Source organism: Gymnoscopelus microlampas (assembly GCF_963454915.1).
Source record: "Gymnoscopelus microlampas genome assembly, chromosome: 8".
Lineage (NCBI taxonomy): Eukaryota > Metazoa > Chordata > Actinopteri > Myctophiformes > Myctophidae > Gymnoscopelus > Gymnoscopelus microlampas.
This window is the reverse complement of record NC_139945.1, coordinates 32,909,840-32,928,920: the sequence shown is the minus strand read 5'-3', so window position 1 is coordinate 32,928,920 and position 19,081 is coordinate 32,909,840. Positions and strand designations below refer to the sequence as shown.

General features: G+C 41.0%; 1 protein-coding gene across 3 annotated transcripts in view; it reads left to right on the top strand.

The window, feature by feature from the left end:
- The window catches only part of usp2a (ubiquitin specific peptidase 2a), a 55,689-nt gene that overhangs the window by 6,123 nt on the left and 30,485 nt on the right, over positions 1-19,081 (top strand). For all 3 annotated transcript variants that reach the window (XM_084065251.1, XM_084065252.1, XM_084065250.1), the window contains exon 3: positions 8,339-9,178. In XM_084065251.1, coding sequence (XP_083921377.1) covers positions 8,405-9,178 — 774 coding nt within the window. In that variant the 5' untranslated portion in view covers positions 8,339-8,404. The remainder of the gene's footprint in view (positions 1-8,338; positions 9,179-19,081) is intronic.

Here is a 19,081-nt window from a genome sequence, read left to right as displayed (position 1 = left end):
AGCGTAATCACTGGTATAAAACACACTACTCAGGCCTTGAAACTGCATTGACTCAGCTACAGTAAATGTATCCCCAGTTTACAACAGCACAGCATTTCTACATGCCCTTTCTCCACACACACACACACACACACACACACACACACACACACACACACACACACACACACACACACACACACACACACACACACACACACACACACACGTACGAGTGTGTGTGCGCGCGTACAGGAGAGAACATACATTAAAGCACCCCTGAGTGTCCATGCTGATTCTACATTCCCTATGCAATGTCACCCCTGGGTATGTCAGTGTGGGAGGCTGCGTCATCACACACACACACACACACACACACACACACACACACACACACACACACACACACACACACACACACACACACACACACACACACACACACACACACACAGATCCGTAGCACACACTTGAGATGTTTTTGCTAATGGGAGAGGAGTAAATGAGGGCACAGCGTGTTCTGTAATAAATCTGATGAAGTCCAATACACACATGTGGTATTCTCTAATTCATTATGGTAATTAACCATGTTAAATGCAGTGGTGTAAAGTAACTAAGTACATGTACTCAAGTACTGTACTTAAGTACAATTTTGAGGTATTTTATACTTTACTGGAGTTTTTCCAATTTTCAATACTTTTACTTCTACTCCACTACTTCTCAGAAGCAAATACACTACAATTATTTGAACACTTAGTTACTAGTTACTTTGCAGATATAAATTATTACATTATAAAACATACATCAACCACTTTAGCCCTATTTTATATACCTACGCTATTTGAAAATAGCCAATCTACAAGCTCTCAACGCGTCGCATTGCGACTCGTTGTGAGCTTTTAGATCTGCTATTTTCAAACATTTTAGTACTTTTACTTTTGGTACTATATTGGTACTATATTCAAATAGCCTAGGTATAAAATCTGGCTAAAATGGTTGTATGTTTTATAATGTAATCATTTATATCTGCAAAGTAACTAGTAACTACATTTTTCAAATAAGTGTAGTGGAATAAAAGTACACTATTTGCCTCTGAGATGTAGTGCAGTAGAAGTAAAAGTATTGGAAATTGGAAATACTCCTGTAAAGTACAAATACCTCAAAACTGTATTTAAGTACAGTACTGTACTTAAGTAAATATACTTAGTTACTTTACACCACTGCATCTTATGCTTAGTAAAATATGATATCTTGTCCCAGTGCTATCCAGTCTGCATAGCAAAAAGTTACATTTTTCTAGTAGTTATCTATAAGGAGGCAAATGGAGTCAGACATCAGGCTATTGCCCTGACAGCAGTGCACATGGCTAACAAGCTGTGTTGGAATACACTACTAGTACTATTAAGGCTTTTTTGCATTGGTAGTGAGCAAACAAATGCAGTTTGTTGCCATGGTAGCTATGGTAACTACCGTTGGTATTACCTCAAGGGACGCTGAAAATGCAGGGTAGTCAAGAGAGAGTGCATGTGTGTGTGCGTGCAAGGCAAGTTTATTTGTACTCCCACATTTCAACAAGGCAATTTATGCGCTCTACACAAAACATTAAGACAAAGTGCAAAAGAAACACACCATAAAAGGACATTTGAATACAATTAAAAATAGTAAAAAGCCTCTGTGACAGGCAGCGGCAAACAGAAAAGTCGTCAGCATTGATTTAAAAGAACTGAAAGATGTAACAGAATGGCAGTTTTCTGGGAGTTTGTTCCAGATATGTGGTGCATTAAAACTGAACACTGCTTCTCTACATTTATTTTTGACTCTGGACACAGAAAGCAGACCTGTCCGAGATGTCTGGATGGTTCATAACATAGCAGAAGATAAATTGGCCCTAAACTATTCAATGCTTTCTAAACCTACAGTTGTCATTTTAAATGAATAATCTTTCAGATAGGAAATCAGCATAAAGATCTGAGAGCTTGAGTGATATTGATACACTTTCTTGGTCTTATTAAGGACTCGAGCAGAAGCATTCTGAATCAACTGCAGCTGTCTCGATTATCATTTTTTGTATACGTTTTTCAAATCCCACTGAGACCCAACTACTTTAATCCTTGATGTATTCTTAAGGTGATTATAGGCTGACTTTGCAATTGCCTTCATGTGGCTGTTGAAATTCAGGTCTGAGTCCATGACTACACCAAGCCTTATTGTGTATGTGTTTCCACGGATACATTGTATACATTCTAACCGTATTAGAAGTTATATATACATTTCCCAATGCTCTTATCCATCTCTCATGTCCATATTGTTATGCACTCCCACAGGTATGTGTTCTTGTTTGCATTTCCTTCATTATAGTTTGCCCACCAGGCTAGCCCAAGCTTGTTTCACAATGCTGTAGTGTACACTGGGCTTCTGACAAGAAGACAGCTGTAAAAAATAAACTATGGACTATAGACAAGGCAGTTAGGCAGTTTTAGGCTAATAGCCGAAGGTGTTGTACAGTAGTTCAGGATTCAAGGCTCTCTGAAAGTCTGACTGATGTACAAGCATACTCCCTTCTTCTGGGAAAGACCTGTTTAGCTAGTATTCAGTGAATCAGTGTTGCAGAAATTAAACAGCCTGTGTTTCTTTCGTTTCAAATTAATGGATTTGAAAAAGTAAGCATTTTCTAATACATTTCAAAAACTGAAAATAACAGATATTATACATAGCCTGCGAGTTAGTTCAGGCAGTATGTACTCGAGAGGTTACACACTGTGGTTATGTGGGCGCATACGGAGCTTACTACAACGCTATTACACAGACCATACATCATAGCTGACGTGACATCAGCTGACCAAGCGGGTCATTTAAGCTCACCTCAACTCTCTGTTCATTCTCTGCTGTCATTTGTCCCCTGGTATGTTGGTATGCAACTGTTTACTCCCACCACCACCCCAGCACCACCAGTGGGCTCTGCTATTGGTTCTGTTCCCCATGGGGGGGTTGTTATGTTATGGTATATCTATCTCCCTGCTCTTAATGGTTAATGATGGCTGTATGATTGTGTTGAGCAGGGAGAGAAATGTTGCAGAGCCTGAACGGCAAGATAAATTATTATATCCACACTTTTATTCACATTCATAATAAAATATTGGTTCAAATTATTCGTGAGTTATCTGACTGAACTACAAGCTCACAACGTGTCACTGCGATGAGTTGTGACCTTATAGATCGTCTATTTTCACTGCGTACCACCATCGTACCACGATGCATAAAATAAGTCTTAAGTGCTTAAGTAGAGCATACGAATTCACTCACTTCAGCGCCCCCCCCCACCCTGCAGCATTAGTAAATGTCTCCAGAGGCAATGTTGTCCGTCCTTCCCATTCTGGAAAACAAACGTCCACTTTGGCTCTAGGATGAACTAATTAGAATTTGGTGGTCAAAGGTCAAGGTCAATGTGACTTCACAGAACACGTCTTTGGTCATAACTTAAGAATTCATATGTTAATTAACATTTCACACAAATGCCAAATACGATAAAATGATGACATTCTATGTCCAAAATGTCGAAGGTCAACTTCACTGTGACATCACAATGGTCTGCAAGAAACACTTTTCTGGACATTATTTAATGGTCAGAACAGAAGAGGAGATTGTGACCATATTTCACATTTGGTTGAATACTGAATTGGTGACACTAATCTTGGATGCCCACCTTGAAACCATGGAGATTGTAAAGATTTCTGTGTTGCCAGGTTGTGTAAAGTATCTGCGTTTTATAATGTATAGCTTTGTTGCAGTAACATGCATGGCCGAGGAATTTGAATCCGTTTTTTGTTTCTCTCAATTAACTTACACACTAATACATACAGTAGAACAAGAACAACAAAGCTAAACAAAATCCAATCAAATCAGTTTTGTTTATACTACATCCCTATATCAACAATCACGCACGCACGCACGCACGCACGCACGCGCACACACACACACACACACACACACACACACACACACACACACACACACACACACACACAGTGCTAACAACATATATGCTACACATGACCAACAACTTCCATTGACTGGACATGAACATGTCTTAAATTTAAGGATATGAGGGCTGATTCTGGTGATGGGATACAAATTGCACTGTCCACTCCAGCTCATCTCCCATTTTTACATAGGCTATGTTTGGTTTTCCCAAGATGCTAGCTTTACACCTTGGAATACCTTCCTAACTTTCCAAAACATTCATTCTGGTTCATTGTCTTGGCTATATTGCCAGTTTCAAGAACTTCTGAAAACATTGCATGAATGAGAACCTAATTTACTGCTTTCCAGTTGAAAGGGCATGTCCATTTTTCATAAAGTTTCTTCCTTGATTGTACTGACAGGACGCCACCCAATACTGTAGAGACAAAACTCGCTTCCTCCTTCACTAAAAGTGTGATTGTTAATTTTGGATCCCATGAACCTACATGATGTAATATTGAGCTGCTACTATAATGTAGCAATGTGACTAGCTATCAGCGGAATAAGTACTCACATTTAAAACTACAAGCTCACAATGAGCTTGTAGATCGGCTATTTTCGAATGGCCGAAATGTATATACTGTAGAGCTGAAGTGGTTATGTTTTGTAATAGTAATCAAAATGTACTGAGTAACTTCTAACTTAAGTTTTCAAATTGCCTCTGAGATGTAGTAGAAGTAAAAGTACAGAAAATTGGAAATACTTAAGTAAAGTGAAAAATACCTCAAAATTGTACTTAAGTACAGTACTTGAGTAAATGTACTTAGTTACTTTACACCACTGCTAGCTGTACCGCACAGTACACTTACTCAGTAGTCAATGCAGGATTCACTGAACTGTGCCAAAAAAACAGTCAACACAACTATGAGCTAGCATATGACTGCTACGGTCAGATCAAGGTATAACTTTTTAGTTTCTAGTTAGCTTTCTCAGTGTTTCCTCGACTCTTTCATTAAGTTATGAAAATACATTGAGGCAGTAGCTACAGGTTTGTTGATATTGTTAGCCTAGCTTAGCATTAGCCCCTGCAGTGCTTCACAGCCTGTACAGAGCAGTAGTGTTTTCATCGGCCTCCTGCCTGTCTGCCGACTCCACATCCATATCTTGAATTATTGATAAGCCTCGATGGTAAGAGAGGGAGAGAGGGAGCAGTGAACAGAGGTACTTTAAGGAGAAGTAGAGACACTGGGAGAGAGAGCGAAGAGAGGAAGGGAGGGCACACTGAGAGAGAGGATATAGGGAACTGAGAGAGAGCGAGAGGATGGGGGAGAGAGAGATTAGAAGAGAAAGAGAGAGAGAGAGAGAAATAGGAGCCTCCCCCACTGAACCTAACACGCATAAACAACACCAGATACTTTTATTTATTCAGACGCTGCGCTGCGTTGTGAACAAGAGCCTGTCTCTGCCTATAAGTCGACACAGGAATAGACTGTGCTGCCTGCCTGCGTGCCCCACTATACCCAGCAGCCTAACCTCTAACATTTAACTCTCCCATTACAGCCATGGGACTGTGGGACACACACATCACATGTATGTCATTGTACACAGAGAGAGACAGAAAGAATGTTGGGCAGACAGAAAGTTTCTCAGTGTAAGATGCCGTGTAGGAAACTAAGGTTTACTCTGCCTGCGACACTGGCTGCCAAAAAACAAAAAAAAGACAGTGAATGGCTTTTTTAAACCACTTCGCTAATTTCAAAAACACCTGCCTAGGCCCGGACGGTTGGCGTAACCGTCTGGGCAGCTAGGCTGGTAATCCAGCCTGACATCATGTCGCGGGTTCAACTCCCGTGCTGACGACCATTGCTGCGTGCCACCCCCCCATCTCTCTCCCCATTTCCTGTCAGTCTACTGTTCCTATCGATAAAGGCAGAAAAAGCCCCCAAAAAATATAGATATATAGTTTTAAAACATCTGCCTAGTGGCTGGTGCAGTCCACAAACTTAAAAAAAACATCTGCCAAAACCGGCCAGCATGGCTTTTTAGCAGGTGTTGATTCCCCACACTGCCACAAATACTGTAGGCTTGGTCTACTTTCTGAAGGAGACAGAATAATCTGTACAATTGCTTAACTTTTATTTAACTTTAACTCTACTTATAATTGATCAAGGCAGTAGTAGAGCTGATAGAGAATCAAACTGATCCCACATCTGCCATCTTGGAAAGAGGGGAAGAAGAAAATTGTAGGCTGGCAGAGAGTCTTAACCACTACACATTTCCTCTGAGTATTGTCCTACAATTCAGTGAATATGAAAGTAACTTGTTCCACACACAATATTATTCCATTACTGCTACAGCTGTAGACAGTTTTCGCCTCCATGCTCCAAGTCCCAGTAGGGATGTAAAGGATTGGTGTAAGATGCTGCGCTGTGCATCACAGATACATCAGCAAGTCATGCATGCTTTGTAGTGTGTCAGTAAGCATGCTGGCTAGTGTTAGAGATGCTGTGTGGGCAGAGATCCAATACATGCTATCTCAGACTCCTCTGGACAGAATACTGATGACATTGTGTCATTTCTTTCACACTCTGTTACAAGCAAAAGTCCGGAATTAAAAATGTACTTGAGTAAAAGTACAAGTATTGGTATCAAAATGTACTTAAAGTACCAAAAGTAAATGTACTCATTGTGCAGAATGTCCCATTTCACAAAAAAATAGCCGATCTACAAGCTCACAATGCGTTGCATCGCGACGCATTGTGAGCTTGTAGATCTGCTATTTTCAAATGGCTGAAATATATTTAGGGCTGAGTGTGTTTTCAGTTACAGTGCTTGGTGTGTTTTAAACTAATATTCAAAATCTACAAAGTAACTAGTAACTCAAGTTTTCAAATAATTGTAGTGGAGTAAAAGTACAATATTTGCCTCTGAGATGTAGTGGAGTAGAAGTAATAGTATTGTAGTATTATTGACGCTTTGTCGGGACCCCTTTGGTGTCGCTGGGTCAATGTACTAACTAGTGGGTACCCCAGTAGCATCACCTTTCAACGTTCACAGTCAGAGTCACGTGACTGACAATGGAATGAGGATGTGAAAAAGAAGTAGTGTGCGTTGTTGCCATTGAAAACAGGCTCAAAACGAATTACAACAAGACAGGCGTGCCGTCAGAAGTGGGTTTTAGCCCTGTGTGGCACCAGCCGAGCAAGTGCCCATGCTAAGCAGTGTGCCAGCCATTCTATTTGCATACGGATATAGTTGGAATATGTAATTCAGTCCTCGTCAACATGCATTGAACGTTCGGTCAAATGTTGCCCAGATGTCAATATCTGATGAGTTGGGAGTGAGAACTGAGAATGCGTTGTCTGATGAGCATGAAAGGAGTCAGCCAATTAAATATCAATCAATGAAGCCAGTAATATCTTACCAAAGTACTGAAACACAACAAAGCTACCTTAGCAGTAACTGCCCTGCAGTGCATAAAGTATATACGGTACAGTATACTTAAATTGGTGGACTACAGTTGGTAGACCTAGAAATGAGAGCTACCACGAGGATCTCAGCCCTTCTTTTTAGCTCTAGCGTGTTTTAATGACTTTGACAAAGTATTTTATTTTATTGTCAAACAGTGAAATCATATAACTTGTAATGTCTGCTACTCAAGCTTGTTGAATCAGCCTCTAGCGTAGCTCATAGTGAACAGAACATTGTCTGCTTTTTGGAGCTTTTCTATAGACCTGATCAGAATGTTTGAATGTTTGTAAACAAACAGGTATTTCCGGGTAGAATGTCTATGGACGTTTTCACAATATAAAATAAAGTGTCAAGTCAAGAACATTATTAGCTATGTCTTTGTCAACCTGTGGCTATTTAGAACAAAATACTTTATTTCTAATAGTCAATAACAATATCATAAGTGCCCTGTTCTTCCTGAAATAAGAATAATACTGCTCCAATCCGATGCTGCCGGAAATCTACCCAGAAATACATTTTTGGTTGTGGTGATGTTATGATGATTCGGTCTATAGGTTTTCTGTTTGATATACTTTATATTTACATGATTACATTTACTGTAAATTTCCATAATTAGAACAAATGGTACCTATTTCATTGATAAAAAACGTTTTTTGAACAATTTAATCATCTTAATAACACATTAACCTGCTCTACAATAAGAAATGAGAATAAACTATGTACTGTATACTCATAATATACTGTAATGCTTAATTTATACAGCATCGTATGATGGTGTTGTGGGCCGAGAATACGGTACCACGGTGCACAAGCTAGTAGATCACCTATTTCCGTCAAGCAACACCGTTATACTACAAAGTATAAATCACACTTCTTTACTGATTCCGCTGTTGAACTCATACTGAGCTCATGTCTGTCCCTCCTGCAGTCAGTCGATGTGTTCTTCCAGAGGCGGTCCCTCTCCGGTGGCTGAGCAGAACCCAGCAGCAGCACGATGTCCCGCGTCTCCTCCACAGCCAAGCGCTACACCGGCTCCTCCTACACCAGCCACTACAGCTCCTATGGCTCCTCCCTGACGCCGGGCCTCAGCTCCTATGGCGAGCGGGACAAACTGTCCTCCTATAAGTCGCCCGCCTCCTCTTCCACCTCAGGCTACTCTTCCTCCAGCTACCTGAGCGGCTCGGCGGCCCGCGCCCGCAACTACAGCACCTCGTCGGAGCCGGACCGGGGCCGGACCGTCCCCCGCACCGACATCCTCGGCAGCAGCAGCAGCAGCATCAGCAGCCGCCGCAGCGAGAGCCTGAGCCGTACCCCCATCAAGGGCTACCTAGGATCGGGGCTTAGCGGGGGGTCGGCCTACTCCAGCTACAGTTCCTACTCTTCCTCGGTGCAGCCCAGCTACCTCTCCTCCTCGCCGGCGGCTTCTAGTATCTCACTACGACGCAAGTCTGTGTCCCAGAGCGACCTGAGCAGGGACCTGTCTGCCCTGGGCCTCTCCGACCCGTCCTCCTCCTCCTCCTCTTCCTCCAGCAGTGCCCTGAGGAGCTATCGCAGCCGGGCCAGCGATGTGGCCGACTCGTACACCAACAGCAGCAGCAGCAGCTCTCGCCTGGGCAGCACAGGTCTGTCACGGAGCTCCACTCAGGAGGCCCTTTCACGAAGCTCCACCCATGAGGCCTTCAGCAGCAGCAGCAGCAGGTTTAACTCCTCTTCATCACGGGAGGCAAGCAGCAACGGACACTCCAGTTCGCCCACCAGGGACTCCACGGTAAGAGGACCTCCACAAACCAGACAGACACCAAGCCAAACTCACAATGCAACCTTTGGCTGGCACACAGTAAAATCCACAGTGTTAATTTGAACCCATTAAGACCGGGAAACGCATCTGTGTCATTTTAGATCTTAACCACTTTAACCATTATTTTATACTTTGGCTATTCAAAAATAGCAGATCTACAAGCTCATAGCGCTATGAGCTTGAAGATCTGCTATTTTTGAATAGCCAAAGAAATCAAAAAATGACACAGATTCTTTCCCGGTCTAAATGGGTTAAGTGGAGGGCGGGAACAACAAAGAAAAGTAAAAATACACTCACACTGCCCGACATGGTACAGGAGCAAACTTTCACACGTATCAATAATGATGAGATGGCTCCTGTACTGTGCAAGTTGTTTTTATGTTCTCTGTTGTTCATTGTGTGCCTTGTCTACGCACCTGTCACAGAGACATTTTTTAGGTGTGCAAAAGCTTTTTAACAAGTGGAAGGAGGGAAAATAGACAAATTAACTCTGAGGATTTTACTGTGTAATTTTGTGCGGCTGAAATAAACACTTGTTTTGTAAGATAGGCCTATTAGCCAACTGGTCAAATTTGCAAAAGCCACATACTGGCTCAAAGATGGCTGCTTTTCTGCACCTTGTCATGTGCTAAACATGACAGACAGAGGACTCATGGAGGGTCAACATGGGTCCTCCCCATTGTATATGATATATAAGGGAAGGATACCATTCCACTTGTTTACTTTCTGTATGAGCACTACCCATGCCCCTCTGTGGTCAGTGAAATTACTTTCTATTACCAGGTGGGGGTGCTGTTGTTTAAGTACATTTCCACTGGATTGGATTAGAGATGCCCTGGTTTACCGCAGGGTGTTGCTATACATCCTTCCTTCCTCACACACGGGCCTGGCCGCCTCTCTCTCTCTTGTTCGCAGGGGTTGCTCACATCAGTCAAAAGCACAGTACAGAATGTTGCCCAATCAATTTAAAAAGCAATCAATTTAAGGATTCAACATTTCACAGTTTAGTTTTAGCGTTTGCTTTTAGAATGGGGAAGTGATGCTATTTGTCCATGCCACAAGGTTCTTATTCTAATGTGTGTGTGCAAGCTGTTCCCTCGCCCTACTTGTGTGACAAATGAGCATGGATACCTGACCCCTTGCAATTAGCCTGCTAACACCTCTCAAAGGGAGGCGAGGCTCTGGAGCCAGGTCTGTGGGTCCACTAAACTGCACTCTGTCCCCAGTATTAATGACCCTAGTTCCTGTATGGAGGTCAGAGAGTGAATTGAGCCACTTCCCATCTGGATTAGCCCCACTGGATACTTACAGTGCAACACCAGTACACCAGTGTAGAGTTGATGGAAGATGGGAGGAAGAGTGCTCTTAGGAGGGAACAGCAGTACAGAGAACAATAATTAATTTGTTCAGAAACTGATACTCCATACAGATACAGACACACATGAAGCTATTGAAGAGATACTGTGCAACCGTGTGCTTTTCCTTTGGTCGTTAATCAACTTTGACAAATCACAGATGACACACACACACACACACACACACACACACACACACACACACACACACACACACACACACACACACACACACACACACACACACACACACACACACACACACACATACGTGCGCGCTTCCTCTATTGTCCAATGACAGAATTTGAAGACACTTTTTGATGAGCACATTTTTTTAGTGGTTGAGGGCATGATGAAGGAGAGCGGAAAGGAGGAATGAGGGTTTATAAAGGTCTGCTAATGAGAGAGCTGCCTGTTGTGAAGCAGCCATGATGCAACATACAGAAAACACTTCCTCTCTTCTTATACAACTAGTGTGTCTGTTCAATACAACACATGACCTTAACCTATAAGTTACACAAATATAATGTATTTTTACTGAATCACCATAAATAAGACCAGGGGCTGACTGGCTGTGTTGTGTTATAAAGTGGGCTATATTAAAACAATGACAAATTGATAACTAAATGAGCTCGTTGTTCTTAGCCCAGAGGGAATTTAGCAATTTAGCTAAATTTGGCATTATCTGCCTACAGCTCCTGATTGTAAAACAATTGAAGACTTGTGGGCTGTACCAGTGGCCTGCTCACAACATTATCAAATTATCTGGATTCTAAGGTTTATCCACTTACACCCTATATACTTAGTTGATGGCTCTACTATCTATGGCAACTTGTCCCCTCTACATCAAATCTCTTCGCTGAAAATAAAATGACCTACAAGCTCATGATGTGTTGTGAGCTTGTAGATTGTCTATAATACTGTCACCGAATATTTGCTCCAGAATAGGAATGGTAGGGCTTAATCCATTCCATGATGAAGTGAAATATGATCAATGTGTTTGTTTGTTGTTATAATGTTGTAAGCTACATGTTGTTTTGGGGGAAACTGAGATTGTGCGTACTGAGCTAGCCAAAGTGCAGACTCGCTCCAATGAAAAAACTGGCCAATTGTAAGCTTGAACTACACAGTCTATTATTATCATTTAACCTGTCAAAGTAATCAACAGCCATCCCTCAGCCAGGGCGAGAGTGAGGTGGAGAGTTTTAATTAGATGTCACCAGATGGGAGTAGTTCCAGTGTTAATGAACAGCAGGTCTTTGTCACTCCAATCAAGTTTAATCACCTTATCTGCCCCCTCAGGATTGGGCATCTGGACCAGCAAAGCTGTTAACTAAGTCTGCAAAATCAACCTCAATCACAGTGCACCAAGTTGATACATAGGAGAGAGAGAGAGAGAGAGTGTGTGTGTACTTGTATTACTAGAAATTGTGAGGGCCAAATGTCATGACAAGTAAAATGTGGGAAATATACATTGTGAGGAAGATTTTCCTGGTTCTCACAAGACACATGGTTATTTTAATTTAGAGTTAGGCTTACAAATTACAACTAGGAAAACATTGAGATTGCTGTTAGGGTTAGGGTTATGCATTTAGAGGTTAGGTTTAGGTTTACGGTTAGGGTCAGTGACTGATTTATAGTTAGTTGCTTGTGTGTGTCCCACACCCAAAGTTGCAAATCTACAAGCTCACATCGCGTTGCATTGTGGCGTATTGTTTGCTTGTAGATCGGCTTACTTCCAACTTTAGGGTTAGGGTTAAAATGCTAATCTTTTTTTAAATGGCATTCATAAAATTGCCGCCCTGATTGTCTTCACATGTATAGTAATACAAACATGTGTGCGTGTGTGTGTGTGTGTGTGTGTGTGTGTGCGTGTGCGTGTGCGTGCATGCGTGCAGTAATGTGGGTGTACTACAAAGTAATGTTTGGTCATGCGTGAAATAGCACATGTGACTGAATGTGCAATTAAGCACAAATGACTTCATGTGTCTGATGATGACGCAGTTAGTTGACGCTCCCATTAGCGACCCCTCTAATGTGAAAATGACCATTTGGGCGTTTGATGTGTGCTCTGCGGTGGTGGTGGTTATGCAATAACACAGCAGATCAATGGATGATGAAAGGAAGTCTCTGAATGATATAATATGATGAATCATACAAGGCGCCAGTGACCCCATGATGACCTCTGTAATTTTTAGGCTTGAATAAGCCTAAAAGTGCAAGTTATATTTTTTTGATTAAAACAAAAACCTTTACGTTAAAGCTCTATATTCTGATAGTGTTTGTTCAGTAACAGGGGTCTCCCCAACTCTCCAGCTCTATAATACATTCAAGAGCTGGAGAGACAGGGAGACCCATGTTACTGAACAAACACTCCATGCCAATGATTACTTATTTAGTAGGGGGAATTAAGCTCAATAAATGGCCAAATAATTATGCGGTGGATACAAGCACCAAATTTGGCACACACATTTTTGAACGGTTTTTTGAAGATGTGACCAAGTGTATGGGTTGTACGTACAGTATGCATAGTAGTCAATAAGTGACCAAGTAGAGAGACAGTTTCCTCCCCTTATATGTTTGTATTTGTATGTTTTGTATGTTCGGTTTGTTTATTAGTAATGTGCTAGTCTTTTCTTTTTAGTGTATGTTTGTTTTCATGTTCTGAAAAATCCAATAAAAAATAAATGGAAAAAAAAAAGAAATGACCCACGATTCGCAACAGGTGTCATAATTCTGACATTTTGGCTGATTGTGCGAAAATATAGCTTTTACATTTATAGTTAATAGACTAATAATAAAGCCACATTTACAAATAGAGATAAAAGCACCAAATTCTGTGTGTGTGTGTGTGTGTGTGTGTGTGTGTGTGTGTGTGTGTGTGTGTGTGTGTGTGTGTGCGCGCGCGCATTATAAAGCACATTTCAATGGCCAGAAAGACAAAAAGCTTCTAGTCAGCAGTTTTAGTGTACATTTTTCAATACATCTGAATATTTGCAACACATTTGCTGCACTATTGATACTGTACCAGCCATGCTTCCTTCTACGTACAAACATTTTTGTGTACCCTATTTGGATGGGACATTTGTGCCAAATTATCAGGAATTTGGTGAAAGTACCGTCCAAGGACATTGTATTGAGGCTTTACAGCTTTACATCCACCTTACAGACACTCTGCATTAGGTCGTTACCAGCCTTTTCTCCAGAGAGATGAGAAAAGGTTGGCCTGGCTGGGAATGAGGCTATGCTTTTATGAGACTCTTTAGGTATCTTTTGAATCAATTGCCAATAATGTATAGGTGGCCATTTTGAATTTTGTTAATAACTCACTTCCTGTTTTACATTATTTTGGGCACCCCTTCCAGGATGTCTTAGGATCACCCAAGGGACATGTGTGCCAAATTTCATGCTTTTATGAGATTCGTTTTGTGTCTTTTGAGTCACCTGCCAACAGTTTAGGTGGCCATTTTGAATTTCTTCTATAACTCACTTCCTGTATAAGAATTTTTTGGACACCCTTTCAAGGATAACTTAGGATCATCAAGGGACATGTGTGCCAAATTTCATGCTTGTATCCACCGCATAACGATTTTTCACGATAATTCCCCCTATATGGGAATATAGTGATATTTAAAACGTTTATTTTAACAAATGTGTATCACTCTTTATCACACCCCCCTTTAATACTTATTGTGCACTGGTGTCTTGTGCTGCAAATACCTAATCTACAAGCTCACAATGTGTCCCAGGGCAACATGTTGTGAGCTTGTACATGCTTTAGCCTCACATGCAGCACATTTTTGAAGCGTAATAAATGGATGGAGTTCAATGGTTTGAGACTAGAGACTGTGAAATTCTGCCTTAATATCTGACTCTCCTGTCACAAACAGCAATGTGTCCCCATTCTACACAGTCCTTCCAAACATAGCAGGACACACGCGGATGTACCTCATTCTTGTCGTCGCTCATTTAGGACATCAACAACTATCTACCTCTGCTGGTCTGTCGTGACATACATCCTCCCTGTTATTCTTGCAAAGTTAACGCTGCCTTTGGTGTTATGTTTTTGATAGTCACATTCACAAGACCTGAAAGTAGATTATGTCCAGCATGTTATCGTAGTCACATACCACACAACCTTGAACCCAAATTGAGGGTTGACTCTGTTGCTTTCATGGCCATGGGTTCATTTGGTTACATTTGTAAAATCTGAGTGTATAAACAAGCTTCATTCTCTTGTTGCCAGCTATTCTGTAGCAACCCTCGCTGCAATGCACGGAATGCAGGCCATGCTTTGGTCACGTTAAGATTTTCAGGTGAAACATTCCAGAATGCAACAACGCATTAAATCAATCTTACATATATTGAAGCATCCGCGTTCGCGTACTAGCGTCGAGTTTGTTTCCGGCTTTACTGTCACGGTACACCCATAAAGCAAAGATGACACTGTACATACAGTACTGTATGTACACAGACACATATAGAATGAGAGAGATGAGTAATGAGATAATGAAGTTATTCTTCCAGGGCTTAACTCTACTCACAAAATAAAGGCTAACTTTCTTCATGTTGTGAGATGGATGCTTTAGGCTCACTTCACGGCAATGTGGACGAGTCTCTAGAAATAGCTTTGGCAAAGTAAGGTCAACACAATCCTGATGGTCCCTCAGTAGCTCAGAACTCAAAAATAGCAGCTGCTGATGTCTGGTGGTGGTCATGTTCACCTTGCAACAATACATGGACCTCTTCTCATTGCGCTGATCATTGTCCCTCTCTTATTCGAATAGGTGAAAACGGAGGAAAAGGGCACCTCATATGTAAACAGTACAACGTTGCTGTCGGCCAGAAACCTATATGTGTCCCATCCATGAATACAATTTGAATTTGTCATTTGTAAGTAATAACAAAATACTTCCACACAACTTTGCTATTTTCAGCCAAAAAGGAAATGATATGATTTATTTACGAGATGGAAGGATTGGTGTAATGGGTGGTGCCTACAGTATATGACAAACAAAGTGCAACTGATAAACAGGTTTATAGTCTCATGATTACTCCCAACTGGGTGGATACTTTTATTCTGAAACTGCCTATCAGTAAATTGATTATATTCTAGTACTATTTCACAGATGGCATAAGTGTTGTAGCGACACGCCTATTCAGAAAAGCTGAGTTTTAAAGAAGGCGTTATACTGTGCACTGACTTGAGTTCATGTACACAGTGTTAACATGTCACTTCTTCCGGCTCTAAGTTTGGAGTCAGCTCCTCATAAAAACATCAACACACTTTCATTCACCCCGTTCTACAAATCGTCGCTGTCGGGTGGAAACCTCATATGTCCAAAACTGTTACTTTTCAGGATTCAAATTCAAAAATAGCAAAAATATCGACAAGCTCAAAACGCTTTGCTTCTCGACACGTTTCGAGCTTGTGGATCTGCTATTTTTGATACTTTAGTGTGTGACGCCGTAGTATGATCAAGTAGGGCGTTCATTTATGAAAAAACACATAAAGTTAAAATACGGAGATAAGAGGTTTCTGTCCGACAGCGACAAAGACATAGATCCCACACTTGTTATAAACGCTTAAGAAATACCGAAGTGTCATACAAGGGTGAAATACATCTCTCTCTCTCTCTCTCTCTCTCTCTCTCTCTCTCTCTCTCCCTTTCAATAATGTATTTAGTCCATCTGTTTCTTGCTCTTTCTCATCTTGATCAGACAGCTTATGGTTTGATTAAACATAATCTGTCTCGTATGATTTGGCTGGATTTTGTTTTTCCCTCAGTGATGGTGTTGCTTGGTATTAGATTAAATGGGTCAGTGTGATGAAAAAGTCAGTTCAGTATTACACTTCCCAGAGCTTGCAAACTGAGGGGAAATCTAAGGCATCAGAGCATGCACCGATTCCAATGCTGATATCACTAACTTCATTATCTGCCTTCTAGTGTATAGAAGTATGTTAAAGCTGCAATCCATAGCTTTCATGTCCTACCCCAGACTGAAACTCAGGTCTCCCACATGAGAGACCACATTTCTACCGATCTGCCTGACCAAGCATCCTCACTTGGTCGGGGAGATATTGCGCTATGAGCTTCAGGCAGTACTAGTAGAGTGTCCAACCTGACACGTTTCTCAGTGGAAGAGTACAGAGGCTCCACCTCCAAGCACTGCAGATGTGCTAATTATATTCTTTTAACATATTCTACCATAAAGATTGGTTAAAATTACATTTGATTCTTAAATTACTACAAATTATACCAAACAATGCCCAACCTCATGGGATGAGTTTTAGAAATTGGTCTTAGAGCTTAATCGTTAGGATAATGGTATAATGTTTCTTCAAACTAATGGTATAATTTGTCTTCAAACTAATGTTAGAGTACCTGCCCAGGTGGATGAAGTTTGAAAATAGACATTTAAATACAGAGCGAAACTGTTCAGCATCTAGACAAAAGCAGCATTAAATTACTTTGCCTTCTCCTAAATTGTTGCATCGTAAGCACTTTTCAGTTTTGAATCAGAACGGAAAATGCATAATTGTAAGGCAACTTCGTAAGCCCTTACCGATGCATATTGTAATATTAGATAAACGTTATCCAGCTAAATTATTTCAAGGTAAAATCCAATTAGGAGATTTTAATGCCAGACTTGTTCCGTGATAAACCTGATGTTGAGATTAATTGATTCAAATAGTTTGAGCATTACTAACAGACTGATTACTGTAAACAGTTGGCATAAAATACTGAATTGCATCGATGGCTGCACAGAATGCTTTATTCCGTTCCGGAACAGGAAGTCATATCAACACTTACAGCAGAATATTATGTTCCTTGCAGTACTGCAGACAAGTACATGTTGTAGTGAAAGGCTTAAGACCAATGACAACAATTGGAATTTGATTCTTCTGCCTCCAAAAACAATGTGTGCTGACTTGGCTACATTTATACAGGAAGCAAATAGGTTATCACTAGTATAATATGTGTTTTTTAGCTTGTTTTATTCCTAGTGTGCGTGTGTGTGCTCCTTCCCTCTTTGAGATAACAAGAGTGGGAGAACCTTTGTCAAATTTATTTGGCTATTGCTCAGCTCTGTGTGTCAGAGATCAAAATTAAAACATCTATTCTTTGCTCCCTGTGGCTCTGTAGTTTTCCACCGTGAGGACGTTTCACAGAGTGTGCCCGGCGGTGGAATGTGTTCCTCACATATTTGTTGTGTACACATGCTTGAGCCTGGGTCATGAGATTTGTGCTGGGGAGTTGCGTCGGTAGGTATGGTGCTATTTTCCCCTGTACACATGGGTTCAGCCCACACAGGGGCCTTGTTGTTGGGTAGGCTGCTCCGCTGTAAGCCCCCTGTCCGCTGGAGCATAGACAGTTTTGCTGGGGAAGATTGGTAGCAGTGGTGGACAAAGTATATACTGGTACTCAAGTAAATACTACCGCAAGTATTCAAAAGTACAAACTACGAAGTACAGTTTCTAGACCTGAGGCCGATTCTTAAAAACGCCTTCCAAAGCCTGACTTAAGTTTTCCGAAAAACGTCCAATATTTATTCAGTAGAATTTTAAAAAATGTATGTTGCTACATACTGTACAGTATGTAGCAACAACTACACACAGGGGTGTTCCCGGCTTGAAAGGTATAACGTACTGTATAGGAGTTCCAGGTCTAAATGGGTTAGAACATTTCTAATAAAAAGTTCAAAAATAGTGAAAATAGACGATCTGTAAGCTCACAGTGCGTCGCAATGCGATACGCTGTGAGCTTACAGATCGGCTATTTTCACTATATTTGAAATAGGGCTTAAGTGGTTAATTCATAATATATTTTTGTAAGTTTGGGTCCCCAAGAGTCCCTTCCTAGAAATGTTGTCAAAAGTACAATTCTACAAAATATAACCAAATGGACCCAGTAAACATTTGTACCCTCTCAGAGTTACAAATGGATGAATTAACACTCAGGATTTACTGTGTGAACAGCGAGAGTGGCTCATGTCACACAGGGTTGAAATACCATATAAATCATAAATAACTTTACTGTTATCTCTCTCATCATGATTAGATGTGTAATTTCTTATTTCATTAAATATATTAACTTCTCCAATAATGTCATATTTCTCATGAGATATTTATAATAGCCAACAGTGTTACTGCAGGTTAGACCTAATAATACCCCCCCCCCCCCCCCCCCCTCAAAGAGCCCTTCTTTTGGCAATGTGCTGCTGTGCTCAGATAAATCCTGTCATGCTTTGGTGTGTGAACACTAGTGTCACTTCACCAAGGTGATGAAACTGAAAGGCAGTAATCCAGTGATTATATTAAACAAATATTATGACATAGAGGCTACGATCTAGCAGCAGTCATCATCCAGATATATTTAGACGTTGTAGTAACAGAGGTGAGTTTCAACAGTGAGAGCAGAACACCTTGCAAACGACTTGGCTGTCTTTGCGTTTCTCGACAGCCGGGCTACATGATTCATTTCGATTATTACAGTTGAAAATGCGTGGTTTTCAG